This window comes from Myotis brandtii, unplaced genomic scaffold (assembly GCF_000412655.1).
Source record: "Myotis brandtii unplaced genomic scaffold, ASM41265v1 scaffold398, whole genome shotgun sequence".
In the NCBI taxonomy this organism is placed as follows: Eukaryota; Metazoa; Chordata; class Mammalia; order Chiroptera; family Vespertilionidae; genus Myotis; species Myotis brandtii.
In genome coordinates, this window is record NW_005365280.1 from 299469 (window position 1) to 325733 (window position 26265).

A 26265-nucleotide genomic window follows, 5' to 3' on the forward strand; every position below is an offset into this window, starting at 1 on the left:
GGGTCCCCACTGGGGTGCCTGGCCAGTCTGGGTGAGGGGCTGAGGGCCGTTTTCAGGCTAGCCAAGCCCCCCAGGGACGGAAGCTCCCAGCCTCTCCTTTTTTTCTTTCTTTTTTTTTATTCTGAGATTTATTTACCTTCTATAATTGAAACTTTGTTGCCTTCAGTGGAGCTCAGAGCTGGCCGGGAGGCTTGGCTTCCTCCATCACTGGAGCAACCAAGCCTCCTACTGGCTTCAGCTCCTTGGCTACCGGCCGCCATCTTGGTTGGGTTAATTTGCATATAGTTGCTCTGAATGGCTGGTGGGTGTGGCTTAAGGCATAGCGAAGGTATGGTCAATTTGCATGTTTGTCTTTTATTAGATTAGATGGTTTTTGTTTTAGTCAATAGAAGGATCTGAAAGAAGGATGAGCCCAACCAGTGTTGTTCAGTGGTTGAATGTCAACCTATGTATGAACCAGGAAGTCAGGGTTCGATTCCCAATCAGAGCATGTGTCTGGGTTGTGGGCTCCATCCCCAGTAGGGGGCATGCAGGAGGCAGCCAATCAATGATTCTCTCTTCGATGTTTCTATCTCTCGCTCCCTCTCCCTTCCTCTCTGAACTATATATATGTGTGTGTATATATATATATATGAAGGATGAACATTTAAAGTTATTTGTCTTCCTCACCATACCTCCTATTACAAACTAGTGGTACTTACCATCAAAAATTTGTCTTTGCCCTTACCCTTGGCTTTACAAATTTGTTTTTAATTTATTGTGGCCAAGTTGCAAGTTTTTGTTTTTAATTTTCCATTCTTTTCCTCTCTTTCCCACCCGATCTGTCAGTGCTGCTTCTTATAAGGTGGAAAGCAGTGGGGGACCCGGGCTGTAATTCCTGGGCCCTTGCTGAGTACAGAAGTCCAGGCGGCTCACCAGGAACCCGTTTACTAACCACTGGCGGGAACCCTGTCTCATACCACCATCTGAGGCTTTCCGTTACTGTGTCAAATTGCTGGCACATTCAGTGGCTTCTTGCCTTTATCTGTCTTTGGAACTTTTAGCTAATAGTTTGATTCAGTGATTCTCAAAGTATGTCCCCAGATCAGTTTCCTGGAACTTTGTTACAAATATAGATTCTCGGCCTGTCCCAGACCTACCGGATAAGAAACTCGGGGTGGGAGCCCAGTGGGAACCACTGGTGTGGACACCCATGGGAAAGTGTGATCTTTATGCTTGTTCTCCACTTAAGCAAAATGTGCCTCTTCTTGGGCGTGGCCGGGGCACAGGGCAGAGGTCACCTGAGCCTCAGGCCATCCTGGTGGCAGCTGCACAGCCCTCGGGGCACTGGTGTTGAGAGGAGCCAGCTGTTTAGGTCTCAGCTGACTTGGAAGCCAGTCTCCCTCCAGCGTCCCCTCCTCTGGGTTCTTGGTGAGGAAAGAGGTCTGTTGTTTCTGCTCTGTGTTTCCCAGGAATTGTGTGATTTTTAGTCGGCCTCTTTAGGGGGTCATGGTTCTTATGGAACCCTGGAGTTCCTGAATCTGTAACTCATGTTGCAAATGAGAAGTTGATGCCCATGATGTTAAATGACATATCAAGGTCACAGAGAGGCAGAGTTGTGCCTCAGTGCCCACACCAGCCAGCCCAGCAGCAGCTACAGTGGGGCCTTGACTTACAAGTTTAATTCGTTCCAGGACTGAGCTCGTTAAGGAGCTCATTAAGGAGATCATTAAATTACTCTGTCAACTCAATGCAAAAAATCGGCCGAGAGACAGCTGGTATCTCAAAAAACTCGTTAGTCGGGACACTCGTAAGTCAAGGCCCCACTGTACTATGGCCGGCCCTTCCTCGTTCTTTGGAAGTTAATGCGTTTCAGGTGTTCACGCATGTCACTCTGACTTCTCTCTGTAGAGGTGGGCTTGTGTGTCGTGGGATTACTGTGGTGTCCATGCTGAAAGATGCCCTTGCAGAGCTGCTTGTGACCCCGTTCCTGTGGAACCGGATGTGGAAGTTTTTGAGGGAAGGGAAGTAGGAACCTCCTTTGCAGAGAGGGTTGGGCACGTTGTGCTTTACCAAAGAGGTTAGGTGCACCCCCTGACATTCAGCAAGGGCTGCACGGGGCACGTATCAAACACAAGGAGAGGGACAGGTGCCAGCAGTCCGCAGCCACACGTCTGCATCAAAGCTGAACCACTTGAGGGCTGTTGTTCTTTTTTCCATAATCTTTTTGTTTTGTTCTTGTTTTAGCACATAGATTTATAAATTCTGTGGGCAGATCATGCTTTAAGGGGAGCAAAGAGCAAGCATGTCTTTTCTTAGAACAGGTGTGTGTGTGTGTGTGTGTGTGTGTGTGTACTGCGTGTCTGTGTACAGTTGACTGGAAAAGCATGGCTTAAACTGGGAGTGCCCACCTATATATGACTTTTTTTCAGTAAACATACAGTTGGCCTTCCATATTCCTGGGTTTCACATCCTTGGATTCTACCAACCACAGATTGAAAACAGTATTTTCAAACTGCTATCCAGAGTCTGGATGTGAAGGGCCGACTGCATGCATTGTTCCACGCCCTTTTATACAAGGGGCTTGAGTACCTACCAATTTTGTTACTCACGGGGTCCTGGAACCAGTTCCCTGCAGAGACTGAAGGATGACAGGGTGTTTGGGGAGTCCGAAAGTTACCATGGATTTTTAGCTACAGAGGAACGGGTTTGGTGCCTCTAACCCCCTGCATTACTCAGGGGTCAACATTGGACATGCTCTTTTCCCCCCACATGGGCAGGGTCCTCCTATTGGAAATGTTCCTAACCTGTGACAGGTGATTGGCGGGCATGTGGGAAGGCTTACGGTGAAACATCCGATTTCCTGGAAGAGCCATGGGATCAAACGTGGAAAAGGAAGGATGGGTGTGGACTGTGCCAAGAGTCTGAAATAGCACCCAGGCAGTGTGTTTTGTTTGCCTTTGCAGGTAGCCCTTGTCTCTGTGTAGTGTCTCTGTGTGGAGGAGTTGCCTTCTTGGCAGGTACTAATTCTGTTTTTGTTGGGTTTTTTTTTGTCCTCTGCCTCTCCTGCCGCCTCCCAGGTTTCGAAGGTAAATGGAGTCACTCGAATGTCATCTCTGGGTACAAGTGCAACCAGTGCCAAAAAGATGCGCGAAGTCAGACCTTCACCGTCCAAAACTGTGAAGTACACTGCAACCGTGACTAAGGGGACTGTCACATACACCAAAGCCAAGAGAGAACTGGTCAAGGAAACCAAACCCAATCACCACAAGCCCAGTTCAGCTGTCAACCACACAATCTCAGGGAAAACTGAAAGTAGCAATGCAAAAACCCGCAAACAGGTGCTATCCCTCGGGGGGGTGTCCAAGTCCACCGGGCCTGCCGTCAACGGCCTCAAGGTCAGTGGCCGGTTGAACCCAAAGTCATGCACTAAGGAGGTGGGGGGGCGGCAGCTGCGGGAGGGGCTGCGGAATTCCAAGAGGAGACTGGAAGAGGCACACCAGGCGGAGAAGCTGCAGTCGCCCCCCAAGAAGATGAAAGGGGCTGCCGGCTCTGCCGAAGCCCCTGGCAGGAAGGCAGCGGCGGCCTCAGCTCCGGCCCAGGCCCCAGCCCCGGCTCAGGCCCCAGCGGAGAAAGCTCTGCTGAATGGACACATGAAGAAGGAGGTGCCCGAGCGGAGCTTGGAGAGGAACCGGCCGAAGCGGGCTGCAGCCGGGAGGAGCACGCTGGGCAGACAAGCACATGGCAAGGCGGACGGCGCCTCCTGTGAAAATCGTTCTACCTCGCAATCGGAGCCCTTGCACAAGCCGCAGGAGGCGGCGGCCAAGCCCGAGAAGGGGTCCGGCCGGGTCGGGTGGGCGGCCATGGACGAGATCCCCGTGCTCAGGCCGTCAGCCAAGGAGTTCCACGACCCACTCGTCTACATCGAGTCGGTGCGCGCTCAGGTGGAGAAGTATGGCATGTGCAGGGTCATCCCCCCTCCGGACTGGCGGCCCGAATGCAAGCTCAACGACGAGATGCGGTTCGTCACGCAGATTCAGCACATCCACAAGCTGGGCCGGCGCTGGGGCCCCAACGTGCAGCGGCTGGCCTGCATCAAGAAGCACCTCAGATCTCAGGGCATCACCATGGACGAGCTCCCGCTCATAGGTAAGCCCTGCCTGCCCACTGCCTCATCCCACGTGCCAGTTTCTCTCCCCTGTCACCGGGGATGCACTTCTCCTGCCTCATTTGCTGCTCAGGGGAGGCCACCGCCCCTTTTCTCCAGGTCCTGGACATTTGTGGGTATCGGGGTCCATGCTCTCCCCACTGGGTGGTCCCCTACTGCCTGCAGGGGCCAGAGCAGTGTTCAGGGTGCGATGGGATGCTGCCCCCCTGGATTCATCTGCTTGGCTGGGATGCCCACAATCAGTGCCACAGCCTCAGGAGTTTAAACAACAGGGAGTTACCGTCTCACAGTTCTGGGGGCTGGAAGTTCAAGACCAAGCTGCCTGCAAGGGTGGTGTCCCCCAAAGCCTCTCCCTTGGCCTGTAGATGGTGCTTCTCTGTCCTCACATGGCCGTTCTTCAGTGTGCGGGCTCCCGGTGTCTCCTTTTGTTATAAAGACACTACTCACCCCTGTAAACGCCTCTTTAAAGACCCTTCTCCAAATAAGGTCAAATTCGGAGGCATCAGGGGTTAGGATTCTGCACATGAATATTTTGGGGACACATTTCCATCCACGAACTCTCGTAGACCTCAGCCCACGAAATTTCTTCTCTGTCTTGTCCTTGTCTCTTCATCCTCCTCATTTTGACTTGAGTTTCTGCTTCCATGGCAACCAACTTGGTCCTCGTGGAGCCCACAGGTGCAGGAATGTGCACACTTCTCCCGAGAGCCCACACAGCTCTGCCCAGGACGGTCGCAGAGCTCAGCTCGCTGACTAGTGGGCACAAGTCCCGCATTGAGGGCCCCCGGCCCCCAGCAGCATCCACTCACAGGTTGTCGAGCTCCCCTGTCCGCTTCTTCTCTGGACCCTACACCTCCGGGATTAGTTCACTGTCAGACGAGTGGGCTCTGAGGAGGGGGTTTCCTATGGGGACAGCGGGGTACGGTCACCCACTTCCCTTTCAGCTCTAGATCCTTGAAAGGAAAAGCACATCCCTGCCTCCATTGTGGAGATTCTGATTTTTCAAAGGCTGGGAGAAAAGGAGACATTTAACAGCTATTTAAGTGTCAGGAACTGGCAGTAAGATGGCATTCCTTTGTGAGATGAAGTTTCATTATTCCTCTCAGCAGTGCCTGCCAGGGCTAATTCCTGAGTGAGAATCATTGATTTGAAAGAATTCTTGGTTGGTGGTGGTCCCTTGTCAGGGGTGCCCTGTGATAGACAGTGACCCAGGGCTGTGGGAATGGGCTGAGGAGGTGAGGTTGTCTCAGGAGCTTGGTGTTGGCTGTGGCCTGTGTGCACTCGGCTGTTGGGTGACTCAGAGCAGCACCTGGTCCTCCTACCCACCCTGAGCTGGGGGTCTTTTAGGGACTGGTAGAGTACTCATGTGACGTCACGAGGCCAGCCAATCACCCTTTTTTTCAGAGTAGTTCATTTTTCTAATACACTTTTTATTGATTTTAGAGAGAGGAAGGGAGAGAGGGATAGAAACATCAATGAGGAGAGAAAATCATTGATTGGCTGCCCCTTGCATACCCCCTACTGGGCATCAAGCCTGTAACCCGGGCATGTGCCCTGAGCAGGAATCGAACCATGACCTTCTGGCTCATAGTTTGACGCTCAGCCACGGAGCCACGCTGGCCGGGCCAGAGTAGGATTTCTTTAACCGTGACTTCCTCCCATAGCAGCAGCAGTTAGTAGACGGTCACTCGGGTGAGTGTTCCTGCTCTTTGCCCCAAGTGTAAAGCATTATCACTGTCTGTGAAGGGGTGCTGACCTGGCCTGCTACCCACAGAGGCCTTGGGCGTGGGTCTGAGCTCAGGTGTCTCCAAGTGCAAGGCACTTAGTCCTTTTGAAGCAGTTTCCCAGAATTCATGCAAACGGATAAGCACCCAGCCCCTTGGGAAGCTGCAGTGCTGCAGGGAGTGGGGTCAGCTCGGACTAGGTGAGGGAGATGCTTTGCCAGGTAGCAACCTGGTGGCCCTCTGAACGGGCTGATCATGGCAGGTGTGGAGTCTTTAATGGATTTGCGAGAACTGGGTAAATTTTAAGTGCTATTGTATTATCGTGATCTTAGAGAAAAAGGAAAAGGTATGGCCGGCCTCCCCTCTAGTGAGACCTGTGGTTGGAGCTGCTGTGGCACGCTGGGTTGACTGGCTTCGCCCTCTACCTGTGCCCGTCGGGGCTGTGCACTGCCAGGTACGGTCTCCTCGCTGAGACACCACAGTGGGGCCTGGAATCTGGTTGAGGTCCAGGGAAGTCTCCTCCCTGAGGTGGTTCCATTGTTCACAGACAACCAAACCCACATTGTCCTCTGGTCTTATTTGCAGTTCCTGGGATGGTCCAGGCACGCCTCTGGGTGTCCTAGGATGCTCAGCCCACCTCTGGCCCCTGTGCTGTTCTGTAATTTGATCAAGGGACGTAGTGAAACTCACCTTCATCCTTCTGAGATTAGTGGTCTCTCTGAGTGCATATGGGAGGAATTGAAGGGCAGACTGTCAGGTGTCCTTCTGAATAGTGCCTGTCAACCTGGAAATCCTGTGGGATTGAAAATAAGCAACTCGAGCATGTGTGGGGTGTGTGTGTGTGTGTGTGTGTGTGTTGGGTGTGTGTCTTGGGTTTGTGTATTGTGTTGGGCATGTGTGTGTTGGGTGGGTGAGTGAGGTATGTGTGTTGGGCAGGTGTGTGTGTGCGTGTGTGTTGGGGTTGGGAGGGAAATTGGGACGGAGAACACATGCTGTGTGTATGATTTCCGACATCACAGCTGTTTCAGGTGACATTGGGACATGGGTGTGGCTGAGTGGCACAACTGGGCCCTGCCCTTCCCTCCAGGGATGGCCGCTGCTCCTGGTCTCATTACAGCTGCCTCCGGGTCTTTAGAAGGGTGCTGACCAGTGCGTGCTGCCCATTTGAGGAGAAGCATGCCAGCTCCCTACCATTGACCTCTGCCTAAATGTTACCTCCTCCGGGAGGCCTTCCCTTATCATCCCACCTAAGATGGTGGCCCCCATCCTCCCAGCCCCTCAGTCAGCTTTATTTGTCCCTGTAGTGCGCCAGATTGTCTTAAGGTCCGTCTGCACAGACTAAGCTCCCTGGAGGCCAGAGATGAGTGTTTGTGTCTGACCCTAGAGTCTCGCTGCGTCCCGGCACATGGGCATCATGGACTGTCAGGTGAATGAAGGAGGTCTTGTCTTGTTCATGGTCCTTTCACTGACTGTCCCTGTGTTTTCTTCCCTCACCGTCCTAGGAGGCTGTGAGCTCGACCTGGCCTGCTTTTTCCGGCTGATTAACGAGATGGGTGGCATGCAGCAAGTGACTGACCTCAAAAAATGGAACAAACTCGCAGACATGCTGCGCATCCCCAAGACTGCCCAGGACCGGCTGGCCAAGCTCCAGGAGGCCTACTGCCAGTACTTGCTGTCCTACGACTCCCTGTCCCCCGAGGAGCACCGCCGGCTGGAGAAGGAGGTGCTGATGGAGAAGGAGATCCTGGAGAAGCGGAAGGGGCCCCTGGAGGGCCACACGGAGCAGGACTACAACAAGTTCCACCCCCTGCCCCGCTTTGAGCCCAAGAACGGGCTCATCAATGGCGTGGCCCACAGGAACGGCTTTCGCAGCAAGCTCAAGGAGGTGGGCCAGGCCCAGCTCAAGACAGGCCGGCGGCGACTCTTTGCTCAGGAAAAGGAAGTGGTGAAAGAAGAGGAAGAGGACAAAGGCGTCCTCAGTGACTTCCACAAGTGTATATATAAGGTAGGCCTGTGCGGTGGGCGGGTCCCGAAGCCACCAGCCACTTTCTCTGGGAAATTAATAAAGAGAAATGTCTGCAGCCTGCTTAGGCCCCAGGCCTCAGGGCATCTGGCCTGCTGCACAGGCCCTGGCTGCCCCTGGGAACTGTGAGCATGGGCGGAGTCGCTTGCCCACTTCAGGCCTTGGCTTTCTTTTTCATTGAATGAGCTGAGTGAGCGCCCAGGTGCCATGGATGCAGTACCTAGGATGCAAATGCAATTCCTCCTCACCCATAATTCTGCGCCTGCCCCTCCGAGCACCCGCTCTCAGGCTGGAGGGCAGAAGCTGCCTGGCCAGGCCTGGAGTGCTGGTTCTCTTTGCCTCCTTATTTCCTTTCTGCATGGCCCACTGCCCCACCTCAATGAGGCCAGTCACCTGTAGAGAGGCCCTTATAGAGCTATCTCCTCGCATCTCACCATTGAAGCTGCCGAGGGAGGAGGTGGGAGGGCTGGCAAACACGTGCCCATGTTTCCCAGTTCTGCCAGATCTTGTTGCTGCAACAGCCGTCCTGGGAGACACGCTTCTCTGAGAAGCGGGCAGAGTCACGGGCACTCCCACTTGGCAGCCTGCCTGCCTTTGCTCAGCAGCGGCCACCGTAGCCTCCTGTCTGGCTGGTTCCAAAGCCAGGCTTGGGGCTGCCTCTCCCCTGCCTGCAAGGGTGAGTGGGGCACCGGGGGCAGAGCTAAGAGAGGCCTCTGCTGTGTTGCCTGGGCTTTGACAGGTGCATGGGCTGTACCCGGGGGTCCCTGTTCTGGGTTTACCAGGAGGGATGTGTTCTGTGGTGAGTCCTGGCAGCCCTCTCTTGACAACCCTGCTCCCACCCGGATGAGCCGGGGGGATTTTTGGTACGTTGAAAATCGCCGCCTGGTTAAATCGATGTGGACTTCTGATACTGGGCCCATCCCAGACACATAGGGAGCTTGGGACTCGTGCAGGTGTGCCTGCCCTTCTGAGTCCATGCTGCGAAGTCGCCTGTGGCCACCCACTGCCACACTTGGTACTTTCCTGCTGGGCTTTAGCCCTGGGCTGCTTTCTGGAACGTTTTCTACTGTGAGACGCAGAGCGGGTTCGGTGTCCCCTGTTACCTCCCGAGATGCCTTGCAGAGACCGTGGGGTGGGGAATGGCTGCCTGCAGCCTGCTGATGGCCTCCTCCTGTTTCACATTCTGAATGTTTCATGGGGAGGGAGAGGTGGCACGGACTGTGAACTTGGGAGGACTTTGGCTGTTTCCTGGATGTGTGCCTGAGGAGCCTCCTCCACGGAAACCGCTCATTAAACCCGGGACTGAACAGCCAGCATGTGAAATAAGATACTCTCTACTTCTGTTACTTTTTATTGAAGAAGGTCAATTTTATGAGAGTGAGTTGGATCAAAGCAAGAGTTTTTTTGAAAACCTGCTTTGTAAAGTGTATTTTTAGATTTCATCGCAAAATCCTACGAGCTGGGCTGCGGGGCGGTCTGGTGGCCCTGGTGCTGCTCAGCCGTGTTCTTGAGGCCCCTGACTGTTGGGGCCATTGACGGTTGGGTGCTGGGTGTCCTCTCGAATTCTGGGCACTCTGCCTTAGGGCAAAACTAGGTCCCTCCTAGTCGTTAGGTTTTTATTTGTATTTACTTATCTATTTATATATTTTCATTAAAAAAATTGGTTTGAGAGAGAGAAAAAGGGAGAGGGAGAGAAACATCGACGTGAGAGAGAAACATTGATCAGTTGCCTCCCATACTCTCCCCGACTGGGGATTGAACCTGAGACCTTAGGTACACAGAACAACACTCCAAACTACTGAGCCTCCTGGCCAGGGCAGGCTTTTATTTTGTAAGGAACAGAATGTCAGAAATTTGGAACTGTAGGGAGTATTTCCTTTGCGTTAGAACTTCACAGAGTCATTTCTAAAGCTGAAAAGCAGATGTCAGAGCAGCCAGTGTGAAGGCTTTGCCCTGGTGCCCTGACCTGTCCATGGCAGTCAGGCTTCCTGTGCTGTGGGGAGTTCCTTCCCATGGGGTGCTCACAGGGACACCTCCCCTGTCCCTCAGGGCGCTTGGGGCCTCCTCGCAGCAGCTCGTGTTTGTTTAGGGTTGTGGCGAGGCCTGGTGAAGCTGCATGAGTACAGGGTTGTGTCGGTGTCGAGCCTGCTTTACCACAGCTGCTGAACTAGGCCTGATAATACCATAGGTGCTTGGTACATATTTCTGTAATCAAGGGATACGTGTGCCTGGTCACAAAAGAGTGAAAGGCATGAATCTTACAAGCTTGTCCCTGTGTAACAAAACCTGTATTGTAGAATAGGTCGAAAATAAGGTCTACCTGGACTCCCGAACGAGAACAGAGCTGTGTGCTAAAGGAGGTGGGAGTGGGACAGCAAGAGTCACCAGCGTACTTCTGTCCCCCTCAGACCCACGAGGTGAGGTTGTGTGTCTGGCTGCTTTTCATGTGGTGAGGACCCTTGGGGCCCCAAGTTTCTGTCTCTGAAGATCCCCCAGACTTCTCTTCTGGGTTGTCTTAATGCTGTTAGTTTCTGCACTGGCCCACAGCCTTTATCCTTCCCTCACATGGGTAACTGAGGAATTCTGCCTCCTTTTCCACCCATACCCGTTTCTCCAAAAAGTGAAAGCTGACCCCGTGGCCTCCCAGTGCACAGCCTCCTGGTGCACAGCCTCCCGGTGCACAGCCTCCCGGTGCACAGCCTCCCGGTGCACAGCCTCCCGGTGCACAGCCTCCCGGTTCACAGCCTCCCGGTGCACAGCCTCCCGGTGCACAGCCCATTGCCTCCAGATGCCAGGTCTGTTTGCTCCTGGTGCTGCAAAGGCAGTGTGACCTCATTCCCTTGTCAGCACTGAGCTTTGAGAATGATTCCCCACCTTCTCTGCTTGTGCTGCTAACTTGGGCACCAGCCGCCCAGGCGGGGGAGGTGGGGAAGGGGTGCCAGCAGAGCCCGTGGTAGGGCCAGCCCCATGTGGGCTTAGACTCAACTGTTTTGCTTCAGCTAGACTCACCTGTTTTTGTTTTCTTTCCAGGGAAGGTCTGTTTCTTTAACAACCTTTTATCGAACAGCAAGAAACATCATGAACATGTGCTTCAGCAAGGAGCCTGCGCCAGCTGAAATTGAGGTGAGCTGAGCTCCTGCTGCCCGCGTGTGGGGGCCGGCCCTCCTGGGGCCTGGCAGCCTGAGAGGACTTGAGTGGTTGACTTCTTTCCCTGTACTGGGGCAGCTGAAAGTTTTAACTCTTGTTCATCTAAATTTCCTCAGACTCAAAAAAGGTAGAGTGAAGAGAGAGCCTCTTCCCGGCTTGTCCCTGGTTTACCCCAACCAGAGGCGGAAGCCAGGGGTGAGCTGGGCGTCCCCCCCGCTGGCCGCTCCTCCCCGTCCTCTGGGTGTCTGTTACGCAGGAGAATGTTTGGAATTCCTTGAAACCATAGCTCTGCTGTGCCTTCTCCCCCGTTTTATTTAGCAGGACTGGCAAAGTGCCATTTTTGTGTTCTGCCAACTCTGTTCTGAGTTAGTGTGAAGTTGGAAAGACAGTGAGCACCTCCGTGCCCAGACCAATTAGGGGAGTTTTGTGCGAGGTGCTCCAGGACTGAGACCCTGTCTTTTAGTTGCCTCCCCTTGGCCAGTGCCCAGCTGAGTGGCTGAGAACTGCCAGCCGCTGGCATCGGCAGCCCTCAGCAGCACGCGGTGCTGTCAGGGAGAGACACCAAACTTCTAGCACTTGTAAGGGCAGCTGTGGGCGGGAGCAGTTGTGTGGACTGCAGCCTGAGTTGGTCCCATGGCTCCAGACCACGTCTGGTGTTCTCAGGGATGGATGCCACCTCTTCTGGGTGAACCCAGGCTGACCTCTCGGGCCCAGCCATCCTGATTTGACCAGGTTTTCCTGGGAGTGGGATTTGCAGGACAGTCTAGGCCACACCAGGACACCGGGCCCCCTCCATCGGGGACATGTGATGCTGCACCTTTGCTGTCACCATCAGAAGCTCAGCAGGTTCCACTTGAGTCTCGGGCTGTTTCTCGGCTTGGTGGTTTCTGTGTCTGCCTTCAGCACCGTTGGCTTCCCTTTAGGCCTGGGTCTCTGCTCATGGGCACACGCCGAGCTCTGTGCTCTGGGTGCTGCCTTGGAACGCCGTGCTGTGGCCTGACCGCCGCCCCGTCCCCCAGTCTTGGCCTTGCCCACGCCACATTCCATCAACCACAGTGTCAGCCGGGCCCCGGTTCTGGGACACGTGGCCACACAGTTGCTTGCGAAGTGCTCATGGCCTGTGTGGCAGGCACGTCAGAAGAAAGGAACGTGGCTCTTTGGAAAAAGAGGCCTTTGTTGCACAACGTCCATCCTTGTGGGCGGACGTCTGTGAAGGTGCAGTTTTTATTACCACCCGTAGCCCATAGCACGAGGAAAGCTTGGCTTATTTTAGTTTCCTACTTGAGAATTCATTCTCTCTGGAAGTTTGGCTTTTGCTTTAGCAGTTACATAATATTTAAACACAATAGGAATAATTGCTAAAATCCAAACTTTTTGTCTGAGGTTGTCTAGCTTCTCGCTCCTTCAAAGAAGGCCCACCTTCCTTTGGCCAGTGCTCAGCAAGTGGAGTGTCCCCCATGTAGCAGCAGGTCCCTTCCTCCCACAGCGTTACTCACCTACGAGAGGTTGCTGTCAGTCTGATACCCGGCTGGCAGGGCCCGACTGTTACCAGTCCCGTCAGCCAGACTATCCCTTCCTTCCTTACGTTTGAGGACTTCTGTTTAAGGAATCCAGGCATTTAATGATGTTGATTTATTCTTGGCTTGGGGCAGTGGTTCTCAACCTTCTGGCCCTTTAAATACAGTTCCTCATGTTGTGACCCAAACATAAAATTATTTTCGTTGCTACTTCATAACTGTAATGTTGCTACTGTTATGAATCGTAATGTAAATATCTGATATGCAGGATGGTCTTAGGCGACCCCTGTGAAAGGGTCGTTCGACCGCCAAAGGGGTCGCGACCCACAGGTTGAGAACCTCTGGCTTGGGGCCTTTGACGCCGCCAGCTGGCCCCTTTCTGTAGAAGTTGCCCAGTGCTGTGGGCACCTGCAGTGCCCGTCCCCGCCTGCGCAGTGCCCTCCCTTCTGCAGTGTTACACTGGCAGCACTGCCCTGAGCTGACCTGTGGTTATTGGTTAGGCTTCCTCCTTGAAAGGTGGTTCCCGCTAAATGGGCTTTGTCAGGATTAGGGAAGCGATGCTGCGCTTCTAGATTGATAATTGAAACGAAATGAAAAGTGTCTCTGAATGTGGGAGTTGCCTAAAGGAAATCTGGGCATGTCTGCTCACCTGTTAGTAAAACGAGTTCCTGCCACACTCAATAGGTTAGTTACAAGGGCAGCATTTTGCACTGGCCGCTGTACCCACCGCCTCCATCTGAGTCAGTTGGCGTGGGTACAGCTGGGTGAGTGTGGGCTTTGCTCTTCGTAGAGGTCAGGACGGCTGGTCCTGGGACACGTGTGAGGTGCTGGAGGGGAGGCTGTGTTTACTTCAGTCTGAGGACCACAGTGGCATGTCCTCTGCCTCTGTATCATTTCATTTCCTATACCCTTTCATTTAAATAATTTTTATCATGATAGCCTTAACTTTACCATCTTAACCATTTTTAAGTGTACAGTTCAGCAGTGTAAGTACATTCACATTGTGCAATCACCACCACCATCCATCTCCAAAATGCTGTTCATCTAGCAAAACTGAAACTCTGTTCCCATTATGCAGTAACTTCCTGTGACTCCGTCCCCAGCCCCTGGCAGTTGCCATTCTGCCTTCAGTCTGAGGTTCTGACTGTGCTCGGTACCTCATGGAAGTGAAACGGTGCGGTATTTGTCCTGTGTGACTGGCTTATTTCCCTGGGCATTGTGTCTTCAAGGTGGGTCATCTGGCACGTGTCAGTCTGTCCTTCCTTTGAAGGCTGAAGAGCAGGCCTTTGTATGGACCACCTCCTCAGGCCTGTCCTTCCATCTGTGTAGACACGGCTTACTTCCACGTTTCAACTGAGGTGCATGAGGCTGCCATGAATGTGTGTGCGTTTGTCTGTTGGGGTCCCTGCCCTCAGTTCTGGGAGCTGCCTGCAGAGGTCATTCGAGCATCGCTCTCCCACCCCGTGCTCTCTTGGGACTGTTCTGTGATGCTCCTTCCTCGTGCACTCGTGTCCAGTGTGGTGGGTGAGCTGTGCTGACTCCTCGCTCTCCCTGCAGCAAGAGTACTGGAGGCTCGTGGAGGAGAAGGACTGCCACGTGGCGGTGCACTGCGGCAAGGTGGACACCAACACGCATGGCAGCGGGTTCCCCGTGGGGAAGTCAGAACCGTTTTCAAGGTAGAGTTGGACCTGTTGTCTGCATTCTGGGGACTAGATGGTGTTCTTCTCGCCAGCCTTGTGATGCCCCTCTTTCTTCTGCAGGCATGGATGGAACCTCACCGTCCTCCCCAATAACACAGGGTCCATCCTGCGCCACCTCGGTGCTGTGCCTGGTGAGTCCCACGTCCATCGGGAGCTGGAGCTGGAAAGGGACGGGGGCTTCCGGTGGAGAGTATTTAGATTCAAGACACTGATTTGCAGGAAAGAAAAGAAATAGGGTCATAATTGAAATCCGTCAATATGTAGAAAGGTGGACCGAATCACAGCATCTGGGAGCTGGCAGGTGCTTAGTGGCCATCTTTTCACCTTGAATTGGTGTTTTCAGAGCAGAAGTCTTGCCCCCTCAGGACTAGTGCAGGCTCCTCCGTGGGAGGTTCTACGCCGGTATTTGGAAAGCCAGGTGTCCTGGGGCCTCAGGTCACTGAAGGCTGGGACCCTCCACGCCCCGTGGAGGCGAGTGCTCAGGGCCTCTCCAGACACGAGTCAGGTCTGGTGTCCCCGTTCTCAGCCTTGGGGCCCAGCCCATGGCTGCTGGTTATTGCCAACAGTCATCATGGTCACGTTCCCTGCGGCATCGTGCTGCCCGACTTGTGGAGTAGCTGCCCTTCCAGTGCTGTTTGTAGCGTGCCCATCTCTGCCTGGCTTCTGTGCAGCAAGCAGGAAGAGCAAGTTCCTTCTTACTGGGCTTTGCCTGGCTGGTTTTGAATCCCATTTCTTTCTTTCTTTCTCCTGTTTGGGAATAAAATAGTGATTCTGATAGCTGTTACTCAAACGTTGTTGCTGCTTTCTCCCTTTATGTTTTAGGAGTGACAATTCCCTGGCTAAATATTGGCATGGTCTTTTCTACCTCATGCTGGTCTCGAGACCAAAACCACCTTCCCTACATCGACTACTTACACACTGGTGCTGACTGCATTTGGTGAGTATGCTGGCCCTGGTGCGGGGGGGTGCGGGGGGGTGAGAGCGTGGACAGCCTCCGAGAGCTGCTTTCCTGTGTCCCAGCTCCTTGTCGGAGCTCCCAGCTTGGGATTTCCTGCTTCTATTGGAGGGGCTGCAAGTGGCAGGGAATATTTTAAGTTGCTCTGGTGATAAGCATCACTTCATATGCTCATTTATGTTCCCATTTTTTGTCAGTTGCCTATTTCTATTTGATTTTTCTTCTAGGATATGACTTTTTATTGTTGGTTTCCAAGTGTTTGTTTTATACTAGGTCTGAGAAACAGGAAGGGAATCACAGTGGGACAGGTGGGCGGTGTCAGGCATGCCTTCTGTTCCCTCTCTGGCCTCGTGAGCAATCGTTTTGAGTGTCTCTGCAGAGCCTCCCAACCCCCCGATGGCTGCGGGGAGAGCAGATCTTATGGGAAATGGAGTTCTTGCTGTGTCAGGCACACATGTTGTCTCCCCTGGACACATCTGTCTGTTTTGTGGGAAGCAGCCTGCTCGGTGCCCACCTGGAGCCTGTCACCTCCACCCAGGTCTGATCCCTGGCTGGCTCTTCGGTTCCTTTATTTAGGTGGCAGATGGGAAATTACTGCAAATAATCAGACGTCTTGTTGTCTGACAGTCTACCAGCCTCACGTTCATCCTGCGCTGACTGCTTATTGTCCTCACGGGTGATGAGGCTTCTTTACGAAAACAAACAGCCTTAGCACTACCGTCCGCGCTCTGAGGAGCCAGGTCTGCAGCGGCCTCATTATGGTGCCCCTGCGTCCCGGCCACACTGTAGGAAGTGGTGGTTGGTATTGATGTGAGCAGGACCTGCGGGCCTCCTGGGAGCCTGTGTGCAAGGGAGGGTGGTCTCAGCGCCTGCGGTTGGTCTGTGAGTGGCTGCTGGCTTGTGGAGGCTTTGGGCAGAGTACGTGCAGCTGTGTTGTCCAGGGCGAGGGTGGCTACTGGGACTGGGAGAGGGTGTGGCCCCTTCCCGGATCCCCTGTGCCCTCCATGTCGTTTCCATGGAGAAGCTTCTGTGGACAGCGCAGGCCTGGTGTGGGGTTCAGGGAGTCCCCCCAGACCTGCGACCTGAGCCAGCACCCCTGCCGGCCCCTCAGGTGAAGGTTGGGTTAGAGGAAGGGAAATGGGGGTCTGTGGACTTCCTGAACACGAACCCCTGCCCGTCACTGAGGGGGATAAAGAGGAGGCCGGGATGTGATCGGAGAATTTTATGGGTTGCGGTTTTTTGTAAAACATCTGATTTTGGTTAGAAACCCTGGGTTTAAATCACAAATCAGTAACAGAATGTGTTGGCATTGAAATAACATGAACATAATAAAAACCACTCCATGTGGCAACTGAAACAGGATTTGGCCTCCAAGTGAAGGATTTCATCACAGACACCTCAGCGCAGCCGAGAGCAGGCCGGCCTGCGGGCCTGGGGGAAGGTGCCAGGTTGGAACTGGGCCTGAGGGCTGGGCGGCTGCCCAGAGTGACCGGAGCTGGGCAGCGTCACGACTGCACCAGAGCCGCTGCCCCTGACCTGGCTGCCCCTGGGCCAGTGGCTGCATGTGCTCTGCAGCCCCAGGTCCTGTCAAGACTCTGGGATGGAGGGTGGGCTGTACTCGGAGAGGTCACCTTGCCCAGGGTCCACTCAGCAGGTGTCCCACTGCAGCCTGCTGGCCCCTATGGGCGTGGGAGACAGAAGGGAGGGCCTGGAGGAGGCCTGGCACACCTGCCTTATGCACGCCGACTGCCTGGCCCCTGGATTTTCACAGGTGGGTGTCCCCTTCTGGGGACACCCAGCAGTAATTCCCCCACTCTCCGTGGCCGCAGTAAGGTTCCAGACATCCCTGTCAGCTCAGGTCTGCTGACATCCTCGCCCTTCCCCCACCGTCTTCCCTGTCGCTCCGTAGCTGTGCTCTGGGGTCTGTGCTGTCCCCAGCCTCACCCTGCAGCTGCCTCCACTACTCGGCTCCCAACCGTCCCTCAGTCTGCGTGACGCAGGCCTGTGTGGGTTGATTTCCTGTGTGTTTCGCCAGCTGATCCTTGGCTGGCTGGGTTCTGGCACGCCCAGCTGCCTCGGTGGGGCAGGCCTGCGACCCGGTGCACCCTCCTCTCATTCCATAATTTCACAGCGGCCGCAGTCAGCCTGTGCGCAGGCATGAGCCAGCATGTGCACAGGCAGGACTCCTTCCCCCAACTTTTTCTGTGTTTGGAGAACTGGGGGGTTGTCCTGCCTTTCCGGTCACCCAGCCCACGGCTCTGGGGCCAGGAGCTTGAGCTGGGCCAGGCTCTCACAAGGTGGCCCGGGTTGGAGAGCAGAGGAAACCGCGTATTCCAGCACCGAATCCTAGTTCTGCAGCGCCTCCTGTTACAGAACAGTGTCAAATGCCAGCCCGGGGATGAGACGCAGCCTTGGCGCACTCACGGGAGGCTAATTGAGTCTGCAGATGTGCCTGGGTCTGATTTATATGGGGTTTTAAACATCTGTTTTTGATTTGAAGGTTTTTTGGCTCATGTATAGGTCAGATCTGCATAAAAGATGAGCATGCTGTGCTATGCTGGTCGGAAGCAGCAGTGTCGCCTGGGAGTGGGGTGGGTGCGGCCTGAGAACCACGGAGCCAGTCACTGAGCCGGGCACCTCCCTGATCCCAGGACTCAGTCCCTCCTCCAAGTTTCAGTCTCTCTTCTGCACCTGAGGCTGCTTCCCAGGCCCACATTTGCTCCTTTATCCGAGGGAGGATGCAGGGTGGGCCCAGCCCAGGCTCCCCAGGCAGGGTCCTGGTCAAGTCTCTGCCTTGTCTCCCAACATCAGGTATTGCATTCCTGCTGAGGAGGAGAGCAAGCTCGAGGACGTGGTGCACACCCTGCTGCAAGCCAACGGGACCCCAGGGCTGCAGATGCTGGAGAGCAACGTCATGGTATGTGCAGCTCCTGCCTGTGCTGGCACCGGCCTGGGCACGGGGTAGGCAGGGCTATTTGTCAGTCACCCTCTTGGCTGGCCTGCCTTTCAGAGGCACAGAGGACAACGCAAAATGAATCCTCACAGCATCATCCAAACTAGGTGTCCTTCCTCTTCTATGGACACCAAACAGGTGCTTTCCTCAGATTGCACAGGACATGGGGCACGTGCGCCGTGGCCTTTGAATGTGTCGCAGGGCTGGTTTTGTGTGTGGAGACTCGGGTGTGTGGCGAGGTGGGTCCTGCTTTTGGGTGGGCACTGGGGTCTGTTGGTACTGCTATTCCCACCTGCTGGGCACCTGGATGACTGGACAACAGAGCATAAACCCTCCACCTCACAGGGATGGGCACAAAGGCTTCTGATCCCATTTTCAGGAAGTCATGAGGCTGTTGAGTTCCTGGGAGTCCTTTTAGCTTCGTGTTCGGACACCTGAGCTCAGGCCCCTCTGGCCACGCTGACCCCTCCCTGGGCCCCTGGTCTGGCTCAAAGAAGCCGAGCAGCAGCCCCTCTAGGGTGCAGGTTCGAAGGTCCCCAGGCTGTACCTCTGTGGCTCTGCCTGGCTCTGCAGATTGAGGATTTTTCCCATTCCCACCCCTGTCACTGCTGGGTGGGGACGGGAAAGGCTCTGATGTGGCTGTAGGGCTATGTTCTCATAGTGGCCGCACATCTGGGTGGCTCTGTTGTCACTCTTGGTCCAGTTTCAGTTTAGATCTTTCTTCTAATCAGGTTGGCATCTTTACTTTTTAAATGAGAAACAAACAATCTCCAATACCAACTCTGATCTGTCTCCTCATGAAGAGGCCCCTTCTTAACTCCCGAGGCCCCGCCTGGAGGGCAGGTGTGCATGTCACCACCTGCTGGGCAGGCCGGGGCAGTGGTGGGGCAGTGGGGGTGGGAGAGCGGCCACGAGTGCGTCCTGCGGAGTGTGTCTCAGCCCTGACCTGCTCCCCAGATCTCCCCGGAGGTGCTGTGCAAAGAGGGCATCAAGGTGCACAGGACCGTGCAGCAGAGCGGCCAGTTCGTCGTCTGCTTCCCAGGATCCTTTGTGTCTAAAGTGTGCTGCGGCTACAGCGTCTCTGAGACCGTGCACTTTGCCACCACCCAGTGGACAAGTATGGGCTTCGAGACGGCCAAGGTAGGCAGGCGATGTGCATGCGCAGACACACGCCCACGTCCCTGTGCTGCCCGTCCCTTTTTAGATGGGTGTAATTTTAGAAAATGTTTCTAAGAGGTGTCAGAGAGGTTTTCCTAGGAAAGAAGATCTGTTAGGGGTTTATTTGTATCAAGAGAGATTCTGAGTCCCATTGTGGGCGCACTGTAAGCTGGGGGGACCGACTGGCGGCACTTCAGGTAAACATTGGCAGTGGGGGAAAGTCTCCCCCCGTTGTCACGTTGGGGCCCCTGCCCAGTGGCTGGTGGCGCAGCAATGGCGTTTGCTGGTCCCTGGTGCCTTTCCCACAGGCAAACAGGATTGTTGTACGAGTTTCACTGCTTTGAAGTCCAGTGGAACTCAGAATTTTAAAATTGAGATTGCATCCTCTGCCCCGTAAAGAAAAAGCCTGCCCACCCTAAAGGGATGTGACCGCCTCTTGCAGGAAATGAAGCGCCGCCATATAGCGAAGCCGTTTTCCATGGAGAAGTTACTCTACCAGATTGCACAGGCGGAAGCGAAAAAGGAGAACGGCCCCACTCTCAGTACCATCTCGGCCCTTCTGGACGAGCTCAGGTAACCGACCCGGTTCCCGCCCTGGGTCGAGGCCGGGGCGCCAGGCCCCCCTGGGGCTGTGCAGGGTGGGGTGCAGCCACCTGCTCAGAGTGGCAGGGCCCACCTGGTGCTTGGCTAGATGGGTGAAACCTTTTCGGTGTGTTTCTTTTTATTTTTATTTACTTTTTAATTTAAATTTCCTCTTCTGTTTTCATGTTTGCTATTTGGAGTCAGAATTTCCTGAGGTGCTGATGCAAAAGGTTATTCCTCTGTGGAGTGGCCAGGAGGTGGCTCTGATGCCCGGGCACCTCGGATCCTAGCAGCACGTTGCCAGGGAGGAAATGGTGCCCACGGCCTCCTTTCTAGAGGTTAGGGTGGGTGTGGAGAGGCCCACGGAGCCTCACTCGGTCTTCTTGCCAACCTGCTCAGGATGCGTGTGTGAGACACCACTGGGCAGCTGGCATCTGCCCCAGCGCCTGTGTGTGGCTGGCCTGTCCCGTGTTGAGGCCCACACCCAGCTTCCATCCCGCAGCGATCGAAGGAGCTCTCCCAAGGTTGAAGCCGATCAGGGCAGAAGCTGAGGAGAAGTGCCACCCTTTGCTTGGCTTCCTGTGTAACCCTCTTCTCTTTTCCCACCATGTAGCTTCGTGATCTCTCCCTCCCAGGGGAGAGACTCGGTCGGTAGTGCTGACGGACAGCACACGGATTTCGACTCGTGTTGGTCGAACCTTTGATGACAATACCAGCAAATAGTTTGTTACATCCGTTCTTGGCTCGGAGTGAAGGGGCAGGGCCCTCTTAGGTAGCAGTGAGGGGTTTGCCATGTGTGTCCTGGTGTGTGGCGCTCCTGTTAGGCAGAGCCCAGTTGTCAGAGTAGCCTCGGAAGCTGGGGGGTTGTCTGACCTTCTGACTGAAGAACACGGGTCCTCATTTGGGGGCCTTGGGAAGGCGAGCATGTACTTCTCACCGCGCTCCTCCAACAGGAGGGTGCACCCGGACGGGGGAGGGGGCAGTTGCCTGGGGCGCAGCATGCTCCCTTTGAAGGGGAGGGACGGCCAGGCGCAGTGCTCAGCCTCCTGAGGGCCCGGTGCTTGTGTTGTGTTTGGACAGGGATACGGAGCTGCGGCAGCGGAGGCAGCTGTTCGAGGCCGGCCTCCACTCCTCTGCCCGCTACGGCAGCCACGACAGCAGCAGCACTGTGGTGGATGGGAAGAAAAAGCCTCGAAAGTGGCTGCAGTTGGAGACCTCAGAGAGGAGGTGTCAGATCTGCCAACATTTGTGCTACCTGTCCATGGTGAGCCTGCGGGCCCCTGCCTGGGGCCCCTGCCGACTCCCGCCTGTGCATGCGCACTGTGCCTGCCCACAGAGGGGCTTCCCGCTGCAGGAAGCCTGTCAAGAGGCCCGCCCTTGGACCTCCTGCCCCCCTGGGCCAGGGTCCCGACCTCTAGGGGTCAGCGCCTCATCCTCAGCAACCAGGTCAGAGGGACCGAGGGCGGGTGGGCTCTGCTCTGCCCGTCCTCCTCCACAGGGTCTCTCCTCACGTGTGGCTTCATGTCTGCAGGAAGAGGGCCTCCCTCACACCCTGCCCTGTCACCCCCGTCCCCAGGCTTCCCTTGGTGTCCCCTGGTGAGGGGCTGAGCTGCCCCCACGCTGCTGCCAAAGTTGACGTAGGACCTCATCTAACCTTGGCTTTTCCCCAGTTTCCATTCACCTCCGTGACCTGTCTCACTGTCCTCAGGACTCTGAAATCTGTCTTCGGTTAAAACGAATGTTTCTCTTCAGCAACACTCTCCCGTCCCCAGCCTCCCCACCTCTGATCAGAGTTGCCTCTGAGCCAGCTCTTCCTCCTGCCCCTCCGTCTGCCAGCGCAGGCCCCGTCTCCCTTCCATTCTTTCGGGTTTGTTCCCACAGTGTTCGAGAGCTTGGGGCTGCTCCGCCTCAGCCTCACCTGTGATTGTGTGGCTGGGTTACCCGCCCATCTCAGGCCAGAGGGGCCTGGCAGAACTTGGCTTAGTGGACAGCTGGGCTGGGGTAGCTCATCTCTCCCTTCCCACTGGGCAGCTGCCCTGACACAGGTATGTGGGTGCCCCAACTCCCACTCCAGGTGCTCCCCACCCCACACCTCAGCCTGGCACTCGTGGCCTCCAGTGCTGGTGCCCTCTCCCCTCCTGTATGCATTCTTCCTCCAGAAAAAGGAGCTTAGAAAGTAAGTGCTCACCCCCTGCCAGCATGGCACCAACGCCCTCACATGAGGCCCACGTGCCTAGACGCAGAGCAGCAAGTGTGTCAGGTCTGACTGCATTGCTCACCCATGTGCCTGGCTCCCACCCAGCTGCCCTGCAGAAGAGATGGGCCACACAGCCAGTCCCAGTTGAATCATATGCTCTTTGTAACATCAGGGAGGTCAGAACTCTGAAAGAAGGAGAGAAACTGCTGTATTAGTTTGCTGGGGCTCCTGTGGCAAATACCACAGACTGGGGGCTCAAACAAAGACACTTATTTCAGCACCATGGCAGAGGCTGGGAGTCCGAGACCCAGGTGTCAGCAGGGTTGGTTCCTTCTAAGGCCTCTCTCTTCCTTGGCTTGTAGGTGCCCCCTTCTCCCACTTCCTCCCCTGGTCTTCCCTCTGCATATCTGTGTCCTAATTTCTTCTTGTAAGAACATACGTCATATTGGACTGGACCCCACACTTAAAACCTCATTTTACCTTAATCACCTCTTTCCGGGCCCGTCTACAAATCATCACATTCTAAGCTACTGCGGTCAAGACGGCAGCCTGTGAATTGGGTGGATATAATTCAGTGCATAACAACCACATGTCTTCTGTCTAGTCTGTCTGTGCCCACATTTGTGAAGGTCACTCACAAAGTCCTCGAGGTCTGTGTTCATTCCTCTTGCTCTGGTGTCATTGTTCCCATGGGAATAATAGCTGCCTTACTCCCGTGAGTGTGAGCGACACTCCGGACTCCGTGTGTGGCACTGGTCCACTCCCGGGGGCTCATTTGCACACCTTCAGAAGCCTGTACCTTGAGAGTTGTCACCAGGCATTTATCAGCCTGAATGTTATAAAGCATGTGTTCTAAATTCATAGGTAAAAACTGAGGTTTTACTTGTATTTACAGTTTTCATTGCTTGGACACCTAGTAACTGGGCATTTTTGTCCGTCCCTACCACTAGCCATGTCTTTAAAGGTGATGCGTCTCTGCCAGTGTCACCTCTTTGCTCCTCCAGCTTGTGTTCTCGCCTTTGCCCAGAAGCACTGGAAACAGGAGCCCCCGGTCTACATCTTTATGAAAGGGCCGGGACCTCTTGCATCTTGTGGCTTAAGGCAGCATTGCCTTTTAATTTTAAACACAGAATGAGAACAGGACTAGAAGTTGGAGTGGGGGGTGGGAACCCCCACAAACCAGGCAGCTGTCCTTTCTCCTTGCCCCACGGTCCAGGTCGCCCGTGCTGCCTGTGGTGGGTCAGGCCTGTCCACATGCTGCCGCACGTGCTCCATGTGGCCTTGGGGTCTGGCGTGTGCTCTCACGGCCGCTGGAGGCTCTTGTGGGTGTGGCAGGAGGGGCCTGTCTGGGTGGCAGAGGATCAAGACTGTGCTGGTTGGCGTCTGGCCAGGGGCTGGGGGGCAGTCCAGCTCCCACATTCCCAGCTGGACTGATGGAGCTGCGGGGATGTCCTGGGCCTGCTCCCCCCGAGCTGGCACTGCTGTGCCTGCCAGGGTAGTTTTGAACAAAACGGTCTCAGAATGTGCGAGCTTTTAAACAAGCATCAGTACTTTATCCCATCTTCCCCGCCTAAGGGCACCTAGAACCTCTCAGGCAAGTGCAGCAGGAATCGGGGGAACTCGAGGCACCTTAGGTGCAACTTGGAGACAGTCCGTTACCCGTTTCCACAGCGTTGTTGGAGACCGTGCTGCAGGTGATTCCCCCCATTAACTTCCTGTGAGAGATGCACACTCCTTAGCGTGGACAGCAGATGTCAGGACAGGCCGTCCCTGGTTCCTGGGGCCTCCCCGTTCCCGTCCCTCCCAGGCACGTCCCGGCAGCAGTGCCACGATCCCCGTCAGCACCTCAGGAGCGTCTTCCTTGCAGGTGGTTCAGGAGAACGAGAACGTGGTGTTCTGTCTGGAGTGTGCCCTGCGCCACGTGGAGAAGCAGAAGTCGTGCCGAGGGCTGAAGCTGATGTACCGCTACGATGAGGTCAGTGCCGCCACGTGAGGGCCTCCGCGAGCAGCCAGCAGGGGCCCTGCAGGGGATGGCCGTTGTGTCGCTTGCCTTCATTTACTGTAGGGACGAGCAGGCCTCTCAGCACCCAACTTGAGCCAGTTGGGCACTGCCCGAGACCAGGTGCATCCCCCATGATTCTTTCTGGTGCTCGTGGCTGGACAGAGACCAGCCTGTGGGAAAGTAACTCTGTCCCAAGATGGGGGATTGTGAGGTTGTCTGACCTGGAGAAACCCAGGAACTGAAACTGGAAATTTCTCTTTCCCAAACGTGGTTTCATTCCAGTTTTCTCCTCCACGTCGCTCATAGCTTTGTCCGTGGGCCTGTGCACACCTCCCCATGCAGGACCGCAGCTCTCCCTCCCCATCGAACCCTGGCAGCATCTCAGTCAGCATTCCTGGCCCCAGGCCTCCCTCCATTTATAAGGGACGTGGTTTCAAGATCTGGTGCTGCTGTCCCCTGTGCCGCACTGGCTGGCTGGGCTAAGGAAATGGGGGACTGTGGGCTGCCTGTGCCCATCCATCACAGGACAGACCCCAACTGCAGCACCTATTCCAGCGCTGATGGCAGGGGGAGGGCCTTTCCTTCCTCCTTCCAGACCCTGAGCCGCCTGGACCGGTGATATCCCAGCTGTGGCTGCTGGGAGGGCCTCAGAACCAAGCCTGTGTACAGATTGTGTGGCTGTGTTCTCAGAGAAGCCCAACTCAGGGTCTCGGGGCCAGGGCAGAGGAGCCCTCCTGGCCATGGCCCGTGCGCTGAGTCTTGGTTGGTGGCCCTTCCTGGACCGTGCAGCTGGCAGGGCTTGGAAGGGATTTCTGCTCTGGAGCTCTGGTGGTGAGGAGAAGGCTTTCGTTCTAACTTAGAGCCCCCCCACCCCCCATGCTTGGTTGTGATACCTCGCACATACACTGACCATTATACCCTGGCAGCGCTGCCAGCGGGGGCAGGGGCCGCTGTGGCTGCATCGTGGTGCTTTGGCAGCAGGCACCTAACCTCAGGTCAGAGCACACAGCGGGCAGCAGGTGGTGGCACATGATGCCGGGGCAGCTCTCAGAGCTCCCCAGGCTCCATGCCTGGCAGAGAATTGCATCCAGCAGGGGCGAGGCTCTTTGCCCTCAGCCACGGGCCTCAGCTAACATGAGGAGAGGGCCTTTCTCTCTCACTGTGCATCCATTTCTGTAAGTCCTGTTGGTTCCACCTTCCAAGTAAATCCTAGGTCCAGCCAATTCCCAAGGCTGCCAGTGCTTGTGCCCGCAGTGAAGGAGCCGGGGTGGGACTCCCTGTCCCTCCCTGGTTCCTGTGCCCCAGGCGTGTCTTCACTGAGACCCCCCACTCGGCCTCAGAGACGCTCCATATGGGGCCCTTCCTGTGCCAGCTGGTTGGTATGTACAGTCCATTCGACTCCCATGGGTGAGTGCACTTCCTTCAGCTGAGGGGCTGCAGGAAAAGCCCTGCTCCCAGGCTCTCGGCTCCAATGCAGCGAGCACGTGGGTTCCTCTGTCTGCTGTCACCCCTTCAGCAGTTTCTCATAAATGCTTCCTGCAACACATGGCCCTGCCCCTCAGAGGGCACCTTTCACTTCTGTCTGGCCCAGAGCCCTTCTTGAGGATCCCTCTCAGATTGCCATGGGGACCTGTCCCCCATCCTGGCCGGCCCACTGCTGCACACGCTGCCACCAGGGGCCCTTCCCCCAGCCCTTGCCCGCCATCTTCTGCAGCGTGGTCCTCCTCACTGCGGCACGGTGCTCAGGGCCACAAGCCATGTACAGGGCACAACCTGTGCAGCTGTGGGCCCTGCCTGGAACCTCCCTCCTGCTCCCCTTAGGCTCCCCGGAGGTTAATCCAGTGGAAGGTGACCGCACGAAGCCATCACACACCTGGGCGCCCAACAGGCCTCTGTGGCGAGGGGGCCTCTGAGGGAGCCCAGCTGTGGGACAGGTTTGGTGCAAGTCTTTGGCTCGGTTATAAGATTGGAGGCTGAAAATAGATCTTGGCATCTTGGCTTTTTAAGAGCATGTTGGGCAAAGCCAGGAACCACTTTGCCCTTCCACCATCACTTTAACAGCAAATGGCTTCTACAACAGTTAAAAATAACCCTGGTGTCTGACAACTGGCAGAGTGCAGCCGGCAGCAGTGGGGCTTCTCCATGGTGATTCTGAAGCTC

The 26265-nt window shown here is 55.4% G+C and overlaps 1 protein-coding gene across 1 annotated transcript in view; it reads left to right on the plus strand.

Annotated features, from left to right (window-relative positions):
* JARID2 (jumonji, AT rich interactive domain 2) overlaps nucleotides 1–26265 on the plus strand; it is a 118388-nt gene that overhangs the window by 88232 nt on the left and 3891 nt on the right. Inside the window, exons 5-15 of the mRNA XM_005873020.2 lie at nucleotides 3060–4128; nucleotides 7374–7876; nucleotides 10925–11017; nucleotides 14116–14234; nucleotides 14319–14389; nucleotides 15081–15195; nucleotides 18025–18130; nucleotides 19124–19306; nucleotides 19767–19897; nucleotides 20987–21170; nucleotides 23971–24078. Coding sequence (XP_005873082.2) covers nucleotides 3060–4128; nucleotides 7374–7876; nucleotides 10925–11017; nucleotides 14116–14234; nucleotides 14319–14389; nucleotides 15081–15195; nucleotides 18025–18130; nucleotides 19124–19306; nucleotides 19767–19897; nucleotides 20987–21170; nucleotides 23971–24078 — 2682 coding nt within the window. The remainder of the gene's footprint in view (nucleotides 1–3059; nucleotides 4129–7373; nucleotides 7877–10924; nucleotides 11018–14115; nucleotides 14235–14318; nucleotides 14390–15080; nucleotides 15196–18024; nucleotides 18131–19123; nucleotides 19307–19766; nucleotides 19898–20986; nucleotides 21171–23970; nucleotides 24079–26265) is intronic.